This window comes from Ctenocephalides felis, unplaced genomic scaffold, assembly GCF_003426905.1.
Source record: "Ctenocephalides felis isolate EL2017-DRISC unplaced genomic scaffold, ASM342690v1 CF-g0.4_SCAFFOLD_00845, whole genome shotgun sequence".
In the NCBI taxonomy this organism is placed as follows: Eukaryota; Metazoa; Arthropoda; class Insecta; order Siphonaptera; family Pulicidae; genus Ctenocephalides; species Ctenocephalides felis.
The window spans coordinates 16392064-16411638 of record NW_020536999.1 but is presented as its reverse complement, the minus strand read 5'-3'; the positions used below and the strand labels follow the sequence as shown (position 1 = coordinate 16411638).

The following is a 19575-nucleotide window of genomic DNA, read 5'->3' as shown; positions in this document are numbered from 1 at the left end:
GAAGAATTTAAAATTAAAGTGTCTCATATTGCCCATTTTTTTCTTAAATTCCAAAGAACATTTTTGTATTTTACAATAAGTAGTGTAACAAAAAAAATTAAATTGCAATGCATACTTTTTTATTAATTATTTTTCAAATAATAATTTGTGTTTTTTGTGTGCAAGGATTCAAAACTAAAGAGGAGCTTCAAAATCCAGAAACAAATGAAGTACTGGATCAACAAAATATTATTTATTCAGGTGAGTTAATTTTTTGAAAATGCAAAATAATTTTTGTATTATAGTAGACAAAATAATTTCTAAAAAACAAATGTTTTTAATTTGGTAGATCTATAAATACTTGAAGAAATTTTCAAAGAATGCCTAATATATATTTTTGTATTATGGCAGACAAAATAATTTTAAAAATTATGAATCTGTTCAGCATATTCAAATATCTTAGAGACATTTTCCTCTAACAATCCAAAATGTATATCTTTATATCCTATTAGACATAATTATTTTCCAAATAAGACATTTTTTCCGAAAATCTTAGAAATTTTTTTTCGAATTATTCAAAATATACGTTTTTATATCCTAATAGACATAATAATTTTCAAAATAGATTTTGATATTTCTATAAAGCCTATCAAATTTTCTAAGAATTTAAAAAACAACTTTTTGCATTGAAGGTAAACAAGATAATTTCCAAATAAAATCTGTTTTTATTTTTGCAGATCCAAAAATCATCAAAGAAATTTTCGAGGAATCCAAAATATATCTGAAAGAACTGATAGTCCTTTCAGGATATTTAATCAAAGGCCTCGTAAAACAAAATGATGCACAATTTAATAAGAAACTTCATAGAAGATTAAGAAGATTCGTCTTCGATACCTTGAAATTTATCACAAAATCAACTTATATACTAAAAAGAAGTTCCAGATTTTGAAATTGTATCTGGATTATGCAACACAATAAGGTTAGCAGCGAATGTGTTAAAAAAATGATTTAAAAAATTTGAAAATATTTTGTTGAAATTGTAGTTGAGATTTTAAAATTGTATCTGAATTTTGCTGATTTAGGTATTTAGCGAAAATAATTTTGGGCAGGTATTACTTTAACACATTCACTGCAGCGCACGCATATGTAGCGTGAGACTGTTGCTAATAAATATAATTATTTATGCTATTAATAAAAAAAAATCAGATAACATGTCTAAAAATGACTTTATTTAATATTAAACGAATAAGAAAGTTCAACAGAGAGCGAAGTAATAGCAAACCAATGTTAGCAGTGAAGACGTCAAAGAAATAATCAAGAAAATTTAAAAATACTTTGTTAAGTGTTATATTTTAATTCGTTGAAAATCCGTCTCAATTCTCAACCTTAGCAATTTAAATTAACCACTTTTTTTGTCTATGAAGGCGTTTGTTAACGCAAAGACTAGAAACGTAGTAATTAATCGAGATAAATATATACATCAGAAGCTTTCACAATCTTTGTATTCCCACGCAAATTATTTCAGTAACATAGAAAACAGAATATATATATATATACTAAATTTATTAAAAGCAACATTTAGATCATTATTCGTGTAATTCTATACAGGCTGTGCATAATCTGTAAAGACGCTCGTTTAATTATATCGGATTTGTCAAAGTCTATTTATTCCTCATAATGATAATAATCTGCAGATATCCTTATACAATATCAGTCTGCTTTTGATATTAAATCAGAATATTACGATATTAATGTTTAGTTAATAACACATAACAAATTCTTTACGTTGTTTTAATGTTTTCCGCATTAAACAGAGGGTCTATCTGTGCTCAAATTCACCACTCTTTTTAAAAAACTTATTCTCTCACTATTATACACGTACTTTAAACGTTTAATATTTTTTACTATATATTTAACATATTTGTGATTTAGTTGAAAATATATTTTATCCTCGTATGTATTGTTCCCATTTTAAGAAAACTCTTTTGTAATGATGTATGTAAATATACTCCTCCTAAACGATTATTTGGACTTTGATAAATCTTTCAGTAGTTTGTTAAGGAAATTTTTAAGGATGTACGTGATCATAATACTATAGCAATATTGTAAAAATAAATGGAAAAAATTGTAACAAACAACATATAATTGTTTGACATTGAAAGCATTTCGACACATGAGAACTGTTATTTAGCAAAAATGTCGATTTGTTTGAAATTTGAATTTTGTTTAAGCAAACCTAGGCAATATTAGTATATAATATCCATAATCATGATTTATGGATAAGCAAAATGTAATATCCACAATATTATTGCCAAAAACCAGTTGAGATTTGCGAGAAAATAAAACAATATAAGATGTACAATATATGTTTGGCAGATGAAATTATATAATTTAGTTTAATAAGTAACACATTAAAATTGAGATAATAGCAAAGCGGTCGTGTATGCTATATTAGTTTTAAACTTTCTGGTGTTGGTATTTGAATGTAAATAATTTGATATGTATTTAAAAAAAGTCCATTGTAATATATTTCCCCGTGCATTAGTTTTTTTTTTTAGATTTTAAAATGATCATTAAATTATGTATTTATCATAAATAATTTATTAAACAACTAGCACTTACCCTCAGATTTCCTCCTCGGGCTGTATCTTCTCCTAAAATCATTTTTACCAAAGTTTTGAACACAACAGTTGGTGTGAAACTTGGATTTTGTTCCTGGAGAAAGCACATTCTTTTGCTGAGAAAATGGAACGAAAAGTGTGGAAGAACCTGAAAAATTAAAAAATAACTGAAATTGAATAATAGCAATGTACAGTAAGGCAAATTTCTAAGTAATATTTTTATAGTAGGTTTTTAAGTTTATGGGAAATATACTGTATAATTTTTAGCACCTGGAATTTTTTAAAGAAAATGTCAAAATATCCCTGATGAATCATACTATACTGGATCTAATATCTATATATTCGGGTTTTTTACCATTTTTTGTCCACAGTTAGAAACATTTAAAGTTATTTAAGAAGTTAAATAGAACTTCTTTCAATAATTTTACAAAATTTTCGAAAAACCAAAAACTGAAATTTAAAAAATATAAAATTATCTATATTCAAGTATTATGAAAATATAAAAGTATGAACAGTGTAAAAAAAATAAAACCATGAAGCAGTTTCATTCTAAGTCTAGAAAATTACCCACTCTCATCGAAACTTTTTAAATGTCAAAAATATCCCTGATGATCATACTATACTGGATCTAATATCTATATTTCGGGTTTTTTACCATTTTTTGTCCACAGTTAGAAACATTAAAGTTATTTAAGAAGTTAAATAGAACTTCTTTCAATAATTTTTCAAAATTTTCGAAAAACCAAAAACTGAAATTTAAAAAATATAAAATTATCTATATTCAAGTATTATGAAAATATAAAAGTATGAACAGTGTAAAAAAAATAAAACCATGAAGCAGTTTCATTCTAAGTCTAGAAAATTCCCACTCTCATCGAAACTTTTTCAGATGGAGCTAATGTTTATGAAGCTGGTAAAGTAAATGGCTAATGCTTTTTTGTTTTAATCAAACTCAAACTTACAGTTTTGATATAATTCAAATGAAATAAAAAAAATATCAAAAGATATTCAATGATCCATAATACCTTTAAGTATTGTAAATAAATTCGAAATAATTTAGAAACAAACTCCAAACTATATTGAATAAAACGGTTCAAATTAGACTCCACAAAAAGAAAAATACACCCCAAATTATCTCCAGAGTAATTTGTATAAATTTTTGAGAACAAAATCAAATTCTGATCATTTGTGAATGTTGCAAGTAGTTTATTTCCTTTTTATTTGATTTCTTTAGGACAAGATGAACAGATTTGCTTATTTCTTAAAAAGTGCCAGTCAAATACCACATTCATATCAATCTAAATATTTTAGCTATCTTAAATTGTGCTTTCTAATTAAAATACAAGAAAAAACTTAGCAGGATTAATAGTTTTTTTAATATTATTAATTTAATTATTTAAATTTTAATTAGTAAGTAGAAATTATTTCTACTTTTGCCATTTCCACAGATGATAGGTGGCAATTTTCTTGATGAATTCTTCATATCACTTAGAGAAGATGTCAACACATCTTCAGAATCCAAAGTTTTTAGAACTGAACATCCATTTACATGGATTTCGCAATCGGCTGCTTCGTTTGTTGATACTTGAATATGCAACTGTAAAAAAAAATATTAATAAATTTTTGAAATTCAAAATAAATACCAAGGCCCGTTTATACATATTAAAAACTGTTCAAATTTGCGTTATTCACATTTTATTTCAATTATGTTCAAAAAATCTAATTTTAATATTTAAACATAACATAAAAAGTATAATATTGCAAAGTTAAATATTCATATTTGAATTTAACGGCTCATAGAATCCATCCTGAAGTGTGAGCTCTATGGATTAGCAAAATATTGTCCTGTCCATACAAGGACAATTATATCTATGGCCAATCAGAATTCAGCGTTGTCATGTTGAAGATATATCAGCAGAAGATTGTCTGATGTTAATGGTGTTTAATGAAGTGATATCAGTGTTTTGTTATATTAATTTCTAATAGTAAGTAATATATTAGTGAAAATTGTATTGTAGTTGTACGGTTATCAGCATAAACCAAGTGCAAGATTAGATGTAAGTATTAGAATGCTAGAAGTATTTTTATTGATGTGAGTCTATATGAAAATGACAAGTAAAATTTTGAGTGCAAAAATTTAAGTTTGGATTAGATAGTTGTAGAGAACATATTTATGTAGTTTACTCAAATGTATTTGTAAGTATTGATGATTATGGATATAGTCATAAACGTTCAAAATTATAATAAACATATTTGTATTATGTTAGGGTTAGGCGAGGTAACTCAAAAAACATTTAACAATTCAAAAACAACTCAAAAAACAATTATTGGGAAGGCAGGTCTAGCGGTTTCGGAGATCTAGTGAAAAAGTAATAAGAATATGTCATTTAGCGGTCCAAAATGATCATTAGACATAAGCACATGAAATTATATGATATTTTATGGAGATTTCAATAATACGTATGAATTTTGTTTACATTTCTATGGGTTCCGTAACATCGTTTGTCCGTTGGACGGCGACGCGGCGCTTACGCGCTTTGATATTTCGTCTCTATGTAGATAAAGAAGTGCGATTGCTTCGAAAAAAAAGTTCAAAATTTTCAAAATATTTTAAAATAAAAAAAAACTTTTTTCCAAAAATCAATTTTTTTCAGAAATTTAAAATTTATCAAAAATATTTTTTCAAAGTTAAAAAAATATTGAATCTTTTTTTGAAAAAAATAATTTTTGGTACGAAAAGTTCCAGCAATTTACCTTAAGGCCCGATGCCATAAACCACTAGTTTTTTTTAATAAATCCTTATTTTAAAAAAAATCCTTAACTCACTACTACTGGCTACTACTTGGTTCATGGATGTTCAACTCTCACACTATGAACCACAAAAATGGGCACAAATAAAATATTTGTACAAAACACTCAGTGCACTAGTCTAACACACATTCATTCACATTTTATTTATATTTTGTGTATAAAAAATCACCATAATCATTATATTATTAACAATAGTATTAATTCGAAACTGATCAAGTTTCCAATGATGACTGGACATTCACTTGGTCGATAATCTGGTTAAATGAGGAAATACTTCTACAGTAATTAGCACAATTTCTCAAACTAATAACGAAAAACATTAGACGATATTTGTTATTAATGGCAAAAATATTTGTTTATCGATTTTGTGACTTGGAAATCTGTTAATTGAGACATTAGCAATATTTGTAATGATGCAGATTTCATCCTTGCTTCTATTTGTAATATTAATTTAACAAATATTGTTATGCATTAATATTTAAATAGTTACCGAATTAATTTAGATTTTTTTTTTATTATTGGAAATAATTGGCTGTATTTATAAAAATTTGTGGCTGTCAAATAATAGGTTAAAATTTGCAATAAAATTGGCCTTATGATAAAATCATCCACTAAATAAAAAGTCTTACAAAAATTAGTTGAATTGAAAAAATGCATTAAAATTTGGAATGATCGGAATTTTAGAACATCAATTATCGGAATAGTTAACTCACTATTATAATATAATGTAATTCATAAATATTATGTACTTATTATTAGTTAGTAAAAACATTGAAATTTTGAATCATCTTGTGTTTTGTTTTTGTTCATAGAATTTTTTTTAATTACAATATTTGTTACAACTGCTAAATATTTTAACATCTATTAACAAAAATGAACAATAACAAATTTAAATAAAAAAGAGTATAAAATGAAGGATAGTATTTTCATTAAAATAATATCCGTAGTATGATGATTTAATATAAAATAAAAGTAAATAATAATAATAAAATTAATAAATAAAATAGAAACAATTAGCACAATTTCACAGAATAATTATTCAAAATTTAAAGAAAAATTTATAATTACAGGAAAAAATTGTCTGTGAATTCTGTTCCACGTGTAATGTGCTAATTGAGATTTTCCAGATAAAATAATTAGTGTAGTTTTCCTTCTAACTTAAGTTCTTGATTAAAACAACAAATTAGTTGCACAATAATTAGCACATTTACTGACTTAATAAGCACCATTGTATATATTATTCAGAATTATTTGCACAATTTCTTGTACTAATAAAAATATTTATATTTACTGACAAAAATATTTGCTTATTGAATTTAACACGTGTTTGTTGAAGATCCTGAAAACTTAAAAATATTTTTAGCTGTCCATTAATAATGAAATCTTATTTTTAACTAATGAGGTTGTTTTATTTTTATAAATGCCAATGATCTTTCGTATTGAAAAGTTTTTATTTGGAAATTTTTATAAAAAAATTGATTACATTTTATCATAGAGCAAGTCATAGAGCAAGTCATATGATCTATAAGTCTTTATGAATATCAATGATAAAAACTAATTTGAATCAGTTTTTGAAAATTTAGATTTTTTCTTACAGTTGATGTCTGACTTCATGTACGATATACCAATAAAATTAATGAAGTCGTATACCAATATACTATATTTTTGAGAACGTTGTAAATTTAAAAAAAAAGTTTTAGCTGTTTTAGAGATAAAATATCAAAGCGCGTAAACGCCGCGTCGCAGAATAACGGATAAACATTGGTACGAAAATGTAAACAAAATTTGTACTTGATAATTATTATTAATTTGATATGCATATGCCATGATTATTTTTGACGCCCAAATGACATTTTTTCATAGAATCTTCGAAGCTGCTGGACCTGCCTTCTAAAAAATCCAATCAGTTCTTCATTTCATCAATACAAATAAAATGTTTTTGAATCATTGAATTCGGACCCTCTTTTATCTCAAAAAAAAACAATATTATTTTTGGCACTTTTTCTCAGCACGTCTCCTGATCAATAAGTTTCGAATGTTTTTCGAATCATTCAAATCGGTTGATCAGTGTTCACGAAATCGTCGACGAAAATTTGTATCCGCACATACATACATAAACACACAAACACACAAATATCAATTTTTTCTAAGGTATGCCAAAATGCTCAGAAACCTTTGAAACGATAAGATCTCATTTTTTGGTGATCAATATCAGTATATCTTCAAAGTTCAAAATAACTTTAAATTCAAAATTTTTCTAAAAATATTTAATTAGTGGTTTAGCTTTTATAAATATTATTGTTTTTTTTGTATTGAAAAATTACTGCATTTTATATAAATATATGAAATATATATTAAATTTAATAACATAAAAATATCAATAAGAAGTAAAATAATACAAGTATATCACTAAAATAGTATAATGCTATAATGTCGCACTAAATATTTTTGTCAGTAAATATAAATTTTTTTATTAGTACAAGAAATTGTGCAAATAATTCTGAATAAATTACAATGGTGCTTATTAAGTCAGTAAATTGTGCTAATTGTTGTGCAACTAATTTGTTGTTATAATCAAAAATTTAAGTAAGAAGGAAAACTACACTAATTATTTTATCTGGAAAATCTCAATTAGCACATTACACGTGGAACAGAATTTACAGACAATTTTTTCCCCTGTATTCATAAATTTTCTTGAAATATTAAATAATTATTTTGTGAAATTGTGCTAATTTCTATGGAACCAAATACAAGATAATTTAACATTTAAACGTTTTTACTAACTAATAATAAGTACATAATATTTATGGCACTTTATATACACATATTGAAAACTGATACAAAGCATTATTCAACTTTTTTTTCAATTATTTATATTCAGGGAATCTAATTTTAATATTTAAACATAACATAAAAAGAATTATATTGTAAAGTTAAATATTCATATTTGAATTTAACGGCTAATAAAGTCCATCCTGAAGTGCGAGCTCTATGGATTAGCCAAATATTGTCCTGTCCATACAAGGTCAATTATATCTATGGCCAATCAGAATTCAGCGTTGTCATGTTGAAGATATATCAGATGAAAAAGGTTGTGAGTGCTTGCTTTCTGATGGTTAATGGTGTTTATTGAAGTGATATCAGTGTTTTATTATATTAATTTCTAATAGTAGTAATATATTAGTGAAAATTGTATTGTAGTTGTACGGTAATTACAATAAACCAAGTGCAAGATTAGATGTAAGTATTAGATGCTAGAAGTGTTTTTATTGATGTAGCTCTATATAAAATGACATGTGAAAATTCTGAGTACAAAAATTTATGTTTGGATTAGATTGTTGTAGAGAACATATTTATGTAGTTTACTCAGATATATTCGTAACCACTAAAGATTATGGATGCAGTCTAAAGGTTTAAAATTGTAATAAAAATATATTATAATAGGGTTATGCGGGGCACAAATTGACCTTGAACGGGGTTTCCAATTTGACCTTGAACAATTATATTTGGAAAACCACACCAATCACAACACAACAAATACCACAACTGCGATCTACTGAATATGTTCAGTAAAACTCGAAGTTAATTGTAGAAATGAGTTTTTTTTTGCTGTTTTTCAAAAATTTTGCACCTAGTCATATATACTTTTTACCTTAAACGGGGTAAAATGGGACAGCCAGAAGGCAAACAGGTCCAATATCTTATTTTTAATTTTAAAGGGATTTTACAAAATAATAGCTACAAAACAAAATAAAAATTTATTGGGTCTATTTTTACAGAGATAACTTTGTATATAACCCTGACCTAGTGTTTTCGAATGTTTATGAAAACTATTTTTTTTTAAGCAATCGCTATTTCAAACGTTGCGTGGCTGTATTAAGAAAAATACCGAAGCGCGTAAGTACGAAAAACATAGGTGAAACTGCAAAATTTGTACTTAATATCAAAATTTCTATAAATTGGTCGACTCTTTGATGTACATCTGTCTAATGATCATTTTTGACCATTTTAAATCATGCAAATCGGTTGATCCGTGTTCACGAAATCGTCGACGAAAATCGGAAATAAAAGTTTCAAGAGGATTCTGAATATTTTGGCATACCTTAGAATAAATGATGTATGTGTGTGCAGTTTCTGAGACACAGAGGAAAAAGTAAGAAAAAAATTATATTTGGCGGTCAAATATGATCATTAGACAGATGCACATCAAATTATCAGATATTTGAAAATGAAATGAATTTTGTTGGGTTCCGTACCAAGATTGTTAATTTTTGAGGTTTACTTATACAGATCAAGCTAAATTCAAAATTTTCAAAAAAAAAAATTCAAAAATATACAACATGCTATACTTTGAATATAAATTATAAATTTGCAATTCAATTTCAAAATGCATATATTTCAAATACGTTATTCTAATACAAAGAAATATATCCTCAGACGGATTCATGCGGCACCTCTTGCTAAAGTAAACTTTCTCAAGTGGAAAGATAAGATCCTTAATGTATATTTTATGAACGATAAAATATATAGTAATTATAATTATCTTTTGAAAATGTTTAAAACACTTGTTGTAAATCATTGATCAATTTTTATTGGTTACTGAATTTTTTCCCTCGAATATTTAATTCTGGTACGGGAAGTTCCTTCAATTTGCCTTTTGCACCACTAGTTTTAATTATTTACTTATATCAATGCATTGCATCTATGGTTACTATCTTTTAAAATTGCATGAATATTTTTTAATAGGTTGACAACCCCAAAAAACAAAAGACTACATACTCCGTGCAAAATCAATCGTAGACATTTCGCAAGAAAATCATGTAAGTATAAAAAGCTTAATTGTCTAGTTATAATTGAATAATAAAATAAATCCTGAAAATTCTACATAGTTGGTGTTGGTGCTTAGTCAAAATACAAGATGAATCAAAACATGAACAAAATGCCAATTGATCTAAGAATTAACTTTACAACTTGGACCCAAACTTGTAATAAGGTCGAATTGGTGTTTCGACTGTCGAGGCCTGTCAGAGACAATGAGTTCATCTTCGTCGATTGTGACGACAATTTTTTTTATGTTTATATTATGTCATACGACGAAAGTGGCAAATCAGAAGTTAAAAAGACTTACCGGTATCCGACATTCAAAAAACTAAAAAAGGGAAACTGCACAATCGATTTTGATAACGATTTTTTGAATGTGCATTTAGTTAAGGGTTTTAATGAACGATGGAACTTCTGGCAGAAGACTTTTTAGACAAAGGTGAGATTCGTATTAAAATATATGCGATTTGATTAAATTTATGTAATAGGAAAGACTGGGTACGGTTGTGCCACGTTATGGTATTGACAGTAATCATAACAGATAAACTATACTGATTTTAATATAGGGTTATATTATATAACCCTATATTAAAATCAGTATATAACTTATATACCTTATAATACATGGACTGCTAGTCGCCGAGCGCAAAATAAGTGCTCATAGAAACATAGAAGGGTCTGTGACGTTACATGTCTGAGCAAACATTGCCGACAATCGCGGACTTTGCCGATTGTCATATGTTTTTTTTTTTTAACTTCCCGAAGGAGAAGTTTGTTTTCATCAAAAAATCCGATTGGCTAATTTTATGTTTTCTCGACGTTTCAAGCCAGTCTGAACCGAATGAGACCAAATTTGAAAAAAGTATGTGTGTGCGTGTGTGTGTGGAAACAGATTTTTTGCCGTATATCGACATTTTCTGAAAAACTACTGAACCGTTCAAAAATTTAAAAGCCATTCGATGTATCTCGATGAGGACTACCGTTTTTCTTGTGCAGTGATCGGCCGAGCCGTTTCTATGTAATATGAGAAAAACATTTAACATATTAAATCGATTTTAAAAGATCAAAAACTGTTCGAAAGATATTGGCTGGGAATCGGCTTGATTAGTTTTAAGTTTAAATCTACCGAGCCGTTTTCTTGTAATTAACTGTTGAAAAAAAATTCAGCCGATTTTTATTGAACTTTTTTGTGGCGATATATGCCATGGTCTTATAGAACTTACTGAAATATTACAGCCTTACGACAATTTTAAAAATTCATTAAAGTTTGAGAAAATGAGTATTTTTTTGACGCTTGTTAAAATTAATATTAGACAATTTACTTGGCAAATCAAGGCAAAATACCAATACCAACTAGTTTAATAACATAATGGCAATTAACTTGGCTGATAATTCAGTATATCTTTGTATACAAGTATTCAATTTACCATTTAATTTACTTTTCTCCCGGTTAACTGGTAAATGATCATAATTAATGCTGATCAAAAAGAAAAGTGGCACAACCATACCCAATCTCTCCTACTTGTGAACTATGACTTATTTCAAGCAAGTACTTTTCTAAATAATTTTCTACTCTTTGATTAAGTGATATAAAATATGATCAATTTTTTAACCATCTTCTATTAAATTATTTTGCAGGTAAAATGCTAGAATTCAATGAACTGTGATGAATAATTTAATGTTGTCCTTCAGTATTATTATTTCAAGGTGCATATTACATGGATTAAACTTAAAAAAATGGGCAAAAAAATCTTTTCATAAATGTGGGTGCAAAAATTTATTACATGGATTGAACTCTTTTCTGTAGATTATAAAATATCATGGAAAATTGGTCGAAAGAATCTCCTACTATGTGCAAAAAGTTTGACAAATCTAGATGCTAAATGTATTTGCACAAGAAATCAATATTCGTCAGAATAGAAATCAAGACCATTAAAATGTAATTTGTAGTTAATTTGATTTGTCGTCTAATTGTATTAATTGAAATAAATTTTTGAAAAGTTTAATATGATGCATATTAAGTCTTGTCAGACAGATTTTTTATTTGTTTAAAAATATAATATTAAATATATATATAATATTAAATATTTTATTTGTTTAAAAATATAATATTAAAATATATAATATTAAAAATAATTGCAATAAAAAAAGTTTAACTGACATTTAAGTAACATGAAACTTTTCTAGATATTATCATAGTTTTTTTTATTACATTAATGAACAAATATTTCAATCATTTAATATACGTAAATATACATTGAATATTTTGTCTAAAAATTGTTATAACTTTTGTTAATATATATATTTAAAATATTCTGTTCTTTCATTCTTATAATTAAATTTTAAAAATTATTTTTCTATTCTTTCAATTTTTATTAAAAATTTAATAGAAATCGACCACATCTTTAGACGGATAAGTAGTATCATGAAAAGATGAAGAACAATTATAAATTTCATTTGGTTGCCTATACTGTCTAAATTAGAAATGCATTTTTATAAAATTAGATGACGTTCAAATGACTTTTGATATTATACCCTAATATGTGGTGTTTAAATAGATTTATAAGTTTTTTCAATCTCCTAATAAAATATATAAATAGCTTTTCCAAGGGCAAGTAATCATGAAGATTGCGGAAAGACTTTTTTTCATTAATATATTAATATAATCGACCATGTATTTAGAAGAAAAGTAGCATTATGAAAACAAGCAGAAAAATCATCATTAATTTTAATTGGCTGTCTTTACTGTCTAACTTCGATTTTTTTATAAATGCAAATTGTTCAAATGATTTTTGATATTATATTCTGATATACGTATGTGTTGTTTTATTTCATTTATAAGTTCTTTCAGTCTCTAATAAAATTTTGTCATTTATTTGATGGTGGAAATATAAGGAAGTACCCAGTAAATTCTATTCTGTTTCCTAAATTGTTCCTCTCGAAAATGGAACATCCTGAATTAGAAATTAAATGGACTACATGATAATAGACTTTAAAGCTAAATGTAGTGTTTAATGCCAAACATTCCAAACGATTACTTTTGATGAAAATTTGTTCTAAAGGCCAAATCTAAATCTATACTGAGTAGAAAAATTACAGTAAAAAATGATTAAAAAGTGATTTCTGCATAATTGTACTAAAGTTTCTTTGGTAGTAAATAATTCTGTATTTTAATTTGTTTTCTTACTCGATATATTACAGAACTATACAAAGTAAAAACAACTGATTTATTAAAGCGAGAAGACTAAATTTTTATTACTCAACAGTTAAATTATGAATTTGATTTTAATATATTTAAACTCCCATATTAGTAAATTAACAATAATAACGATTTTGTTATTCGTGACAAATAATTTTCAGTTGAATTATAATCAATTTATACAAAATGTAACTATTTAGAAGAGTGAAAATATTTGATGATGAAGTGGATTAAAAAAATATTAGAAGGACAAATATTAGAGGAATTATTTTTCAAGCATACTATTTGCAAAAAATTATGTTTGATGAATTTTTGATATAAAAATCTAGAACACTAGACAATATTAGAATACCCTGTGTTCAGAACCCTGTATCTAGAACCATTTTATTAAACAATCATTAAAAGTCTATCAATAAATAAAATAAATGAAGTCGCATCATAAAAAATATAAAAATGGTTCATAAAATTTTACTGTGTTCTAATTGATAATGAAAATTAGATTAATTAAAAATAATATATATATAAGAAAAAAACGAAAAAGATTTAAATATTTGGATAGATTTTTTTTGTTTCATATCGAAAAACTTTGACAACCTATGTCATATAATACTAGAATTATTTGGAGAATGTTTTTGCGAGATAAACGATTTATTGGGTCGTTTTTCTCAGACCGTTTTACGAGTGGAAATCTGTTTGGGCCATCAAAAACCCATGTTTTTCCTCTATTAATATTTAATATTTCTCTAATATATGTTGATAGTACTACATCGTAGTATGAAAAAAAGATGAATTACTATATATTTTTTAACTATCATACGATCAAATTTAAAAATTTTTATGTAATCCTTACTATACTAACATACCATTAAATGAGTTACTAAAATAAAAACAAATTTTACTATTTTATAATTTACCTCAAATTTCTTTTCTTCCGGGGATGTTCCAGAAATATCAACTTCATCTTCAGCTTCTGTTACTTTTGGAAGCAGCGGCATTTTGGTTACTCAAAATAGCAAAAGTATCTGAAAATAATAGAAAAAAGGATATCATTAGTATAAGAAACCATAAACCAAAAAACAAGCTATAAACCAAATAAACATATCTATATCTAATAATTTAGAACTCTTGAAATTTTTCAGCAAATTGAATTAATGGGTCTATATAAAAAATTTAATATATCATTCGTGATTATGATGAAAACATTTTATAAAAATTTTCAGTTCTAAAATATATTGATTCATATATTATAAATAAAATTCTTCTGTATGGGTGTAAGTCGAGATACTCCTCCCTAAACGATGATTCTGATTTTGATAAATCTTTCTGAAGTTTGTTATGGGAATTTTTTAGGATGTATGGGATTATAAAAATATAATATTGCAGAAATGAATGGAAAAATAGTAAAGAACGACATGTCATTGTTTAACACTGAAAATTGTTGTTTTATATATATATATATATATATATATATATTTATTTATATCTGATATTCTATTTATAAACTTTAGATTTCTAACCAAGTTTACTATTAAATCTAGGAAATCTTTTGTTGACCCATATTGATCTAAATTTACGTCGCCATAAAAGTTGGATATGTTCTTTCTTAGAGGTTTCTTATAAGAATCCAACAAAGCCTTTCAATGTCAAGGGCATACATGACTCGAAAAATAATGCACTATTACTTCTAGAATATATATATATATATATATATATATATATATATATATATATATAATGATGATTGACACCCACAACCAAAGATTTTTCCTAACAATAAGATTTACTAATGGATAGTTTGTGTTCATGAGTGTCATGCCTTGTATTTGTGAAAATATAAAAAATATTTTTTTAAAAACATAATTTTTATAATACTAATTTAAAATTTTTCAATTAAAATATAACTCAGTACATTAATAAATGGAAAACCACTGGGTCAAATTAATCACTCAATGTCTTTTTATATAGACTTGATTGTAATTTATAAGAAAATATAAAAAGATAAAAAAAAATATAATTCTGAAGAAATTTATGATTTATGAATGAATATTTATGTACTTCTGTCAAATTGTACCTATTTTCTGATATTCTGATATAAAGTAAATTTTTTATCAATTCTACTATTTTATTTTATTTAATTTTTAATAATAAAAAACCCTACAAAATGCACAAGTATAACAAGGTTATACGTGTACAAGTTTTTATTCTATTATATTTTTAAATTATAAATTATTATTTATTCTATTTATCTATATTATAGTATTTATTCAGAGGTACTATTTTTGATCGATTTTCTGTCACTCGATGTATTCTATGATTTTGTGTGAATACATCAATGTAAAATATTCCATCATAATAGTCTAAAGAGATTTGAAACCATAAATAATGGATATTTATTGAAAAATGTCTGTCTTCAATATATAAAAGACGAGACGCCTTTCAAAGTAGCTTCTGTAATAAATAGACTGAGAGCCAGCGACCAAATCCTAACCAATTTATAATAATAGATGGTAAATAATATTATTTTAAGAAATCACAAATTTATATAAGTATAAATCAAAAAATTATGGGAAAATCGATAAATAATAAAATGGGTAATCACTGAAAGTCTATTTTTCATTTTTGGCTGCTCTAATATTAAAAATTAAAGATTTTGTTAATTTTTGAGTTATTTTTTAAGAACCTTTTTTAAATAGTGTATTCATTAAGTTTGTCATGTTAATAAAAAATAGACAGCGTTCCAAAGTAAAAACAAATTAATATAAATGATGCATGATATTTATAAAATACGTATCGGCACTAAATATGTGTCATCTAGCATACGATATTTGAATCTAACTTTCAATAAATCTAAATTTCAACACTAAGTATATGTCAATTAAATAATTATACATTTAAATAAATTTTCTTTGAATTTTATTGTACTCACAAAAATAAAACATTTTTTAAATAAACTATATATAAATATTTATTTGTAAATAAATAAAATTAATTGTTTTTTTGTGTGGTTAGAAAAAATTTAATATGGTATGCATTTAAAACAAAAACAAATAAAAAACAAAAGTTAAAACAAATTGAAGAAAATCTTTAATTTAAAAAAAAATCATTATGTAATTATTTTAGAAATGCAAATTGATGGAACACATTCAGAGTCAAAAGGTATACAATAATTTTTACATTATGTTGAAATTTTTATCTTCGATGAAAATTCAAACACATTTATTCATGAATTATTTTATATGTTGTATTTGTATGTTTATTTGTAAAATTAAATGGTATAATAATTAATCAGGCATTATTCATTAGTCATTCGCCATATATTTTTGTTAATTATTTTATACAAATTTTATGTTTATTACATCAATTTTTGTATAAATGTTGTTTAGTTTATGCACTGGGAATAAGAACTCGAAACGTATGCAATTTTTATTTTAAAATATTTAAACCCAACTTATTTTTTTTTTATCATTTTCTTAGTTAGTTTTCGGCTCTCCCTCTAAAATATTACTAGTACACCTATATGAAATTTAATTTTGTCTAGACAGTGCATTTTCCTAAAGCTGAAAAAGCTTATCCAGTTTTCTTACGGTTATGACAAGGAATTTTCATATATTTGAATAACTCACTTTTTTACGAGAGTTTTGTAGTAGAAAAGTTATTTCGCACAAAAGTTAGTTTTTAGTAATTTAATAAATTCCATATTACAATGCAAAAATATTATATATTCAGAAACAACGTAGAAATACTATTATTTGTGATTAATATTTTCATCTTTACCAGAAATTGAATTATAAAATAGTTGTTTACAAAAATAAAATCTAATGAAATCAAAATAAATACAAATAAAATATGCATTTTGAACAAGGTTCATATTTATTTTTTATTTAGATTGCTTAATAATTCTAACTACATAATCTTATACCGATAGTTATATAAGTAAACTAATTGTTATTTGCATTTCATATCTTATATAAATATACTTTATTTAAACAATCAATTTATTACTGTTGCCTATCTTATTATAGCTCTTTATTATTTAAATAAGTATTTAATTTGAATTTCAAAAATGATTTATTATATTTTTTATCTGTACATTTGTACATAATTAGCCAGTAATTATTTATTACTATTTTGATGCAATTCAAATATATTATTGCAATTATTATTATTGATAACTTTTTTGCATATTGACTATTAATTATATTTTGTAGGTCCCATATATTATTCGAAAATGATAGCTATAAATAATTTTTTATTAATTAATTCTATTTTTATTCAATATTGGGAAATCTTCACACTTTTTAGTGAAACTCAACAGGATTTTTTATAGTGTGAAAGTAAATTTATTTTATTAAATACTTGTAACTATTAAATACTATGAAAAATTTATACAGGATATTTAAATTATAAATCTATTGATTTGTATACTAATAAAAAAATATTTGTCCAAACTCAAATAACAAATTTAAATATAAATAAATCTATATTTTTCTTTTATGTGTTTATTGATAAGAATTGCAAACAAAATTACATAATGTTATATATCTCCATACAATTTTTCTACTTACATAATTTATAATTGAACTCTCGAATCAAATAACTTTATGCACGACCATAATATCACAAACACATTTTAAATACTAAATAATTTTTTGTATTTGTTAAATATTTATAAAGTAATGTTAAATATTTTATAAAATGTACAAATTATACACGACACTAAAACTTAATGTTTTGTTAAATTTTCAATAAAACCATATGATTCATATCATTTTTAATAAAAATATCGGCCACTTGAATTATATAAAATATTAATATAAAAATAAAGATAATGACATATTAATAATTATTAGAACACAATATATTAATATACGGGAATATGTTATTTAATTGATAATAAGTCCACAATTAATAAAACGCACAAAAGTTAATTTATATTTCATCAAAGTTCAATATTTGCCACTATTCTTTCTAAGAGTTTAAACGTCTCATCATTTACTAAATTAAATTATAATTTACTAAATAAATTCACTAAATTATGGTCAAAAATTCAAAAGTTAAAGTTAAAGTCAAAAATTTATTTAAATAGAACTTTAGAGCAAAATTATTGTTATTGAATATATATTATATTTGAAGCCACAAATTCACTTTGCACTATTAATTTGTTCCACAAGAAAATAAATAGCATTGAATTTCTTTTGTTTATAAACCTAACTTATCAAGTGTTTATAACTTTAAAACCTCTGCATATAAAATCTTTGCATTTAAATTATCCAATTAGTATCTAAATTATAAATAAATTATCAAAATTAGTAAGTCCAATGTATCTCCACCAAACCTTTTATATGAAATTTAAAACCCTCCAAGACACTATCAAAAATTTTATTAATTAATTTAAAAACTCAAAACAAAATACACATCCATATTTTTTGCCACTTTTGTCCATTGTTTTGCATGTTGTTGTCACCAGTAAATTACTTCTATAATTTATAATGATTTATAAGAATAATCATTTAAATCAATATATTTTATTCAAAAATTTATATATATTTGCACTTAAAAACGTGGAGAAAATTGAATCGAACTTGTTCTCGCAAAGAACTTGCCTTATATTGTGTTTGGATCCGAAAAATATGCCGGAGATAAACGTGTGGTTCTACAAAACCAGGGCTGGGTAATAATATTCAGAGAATAATATATGAAACTAGATGAAGTAACATTTTGCCTAAAGCTAGTTGCACGAATTTCCCAAATTGTGTAATTAAACGACCTAAAAAATACAGATACGACTACATTAATTAAACTTATCAAATAAAATACAATACTCACCTCTATTTATGAAGAAATCAAGCACAAACATCAATTCCACTAATATAAAACTGTCCTAGTTCTTTCGAGACTCGAACATGCGACGATGTCGACCCGGGTGCATTTACGGCGCCCGGGTCGACACGCCTTAGTTCTAGTCCCTACCGAACACAGGGAAGAAATGAACGTGTTTGTTCGATATTTTCCATAATATGATCAAGCATAGATCAACAATGCTGTTTTGTGTAGATAAGAAACTCGGTTGGTAAACAAACCCTTTGAATTTGCATCACAACTGTCGTTATGGTAGATGCAAGTGTCCTCTTGCTGGTGTATTTG

General features: G+C 25.1%; 1 protein-coding gene and 1 long non-coding RNA gene across 2 annotated transcripts; one reads left to right on the top strand and one right to left on the bottom strand.

Annotated features, from left to right (window-relative positions):
* Positions 1–850: 850 nt before the first annotated feature.
* Positions 851–18044, bottom strand: LOC113379106. Its single transcript, XM_026619516.1, has 5 exons — positions 17997–18044; positions 14346–14453; positions 4032–4197; positions 2602–2748; positions 851–873 (listed from the first exon to the last, which is right to left on the bottom strand). The coding sequence occupies exons 2-5, from the start codon at positions 14424–14426 to the stop codon at positions 851–853; spliced, it is 417 nt and encodes a 138-aa protein (XP_026475301.1). The 5' UTR covers positions 14427–14453; positions 17997–18044.
* Positions 8535–12004, top strand: LOC113374698. Its single transcript, XR_003367005.1, has 4 exons — positions 8535–8651; positions 10158–10231; positions 10301–10671; positions 11871–12004. It is a non-coding gene; the product is annotated as an uncharacterized LOC113374698 (long non-coding RNA).
* Positions 18045–19575: the final 1531 nt, after the last annotated feature.

What these genes read in the sequence shown, in the direction of transcription:
- LOC113379106 (XM_026619516.1), bottom strand. Translation starts at nt 14,426, where the DNA reads ATGCCGCTGCTTCCAAAAGTAACAGAAGCTGAAGATGAAGTTGATATT. An exon ending in CATCTGTGGAAATGGCAAAA is followed by an intron (nt 2,749 to 4,031) that starts GTAGAAATAATT and finishes TTAATTTTTCAG; the next exon opens with GTTCTTCCACACTTTTCGTT. An exon ending in CCCGAGGAGGAAATCTGAGG is followed by an intron (nt 874 to 2,601) that starts GTAAGTGCTAGT and finishes ATAAATTTCAAG; the next exon opens with GTATCGAAGACGAATCTTCT.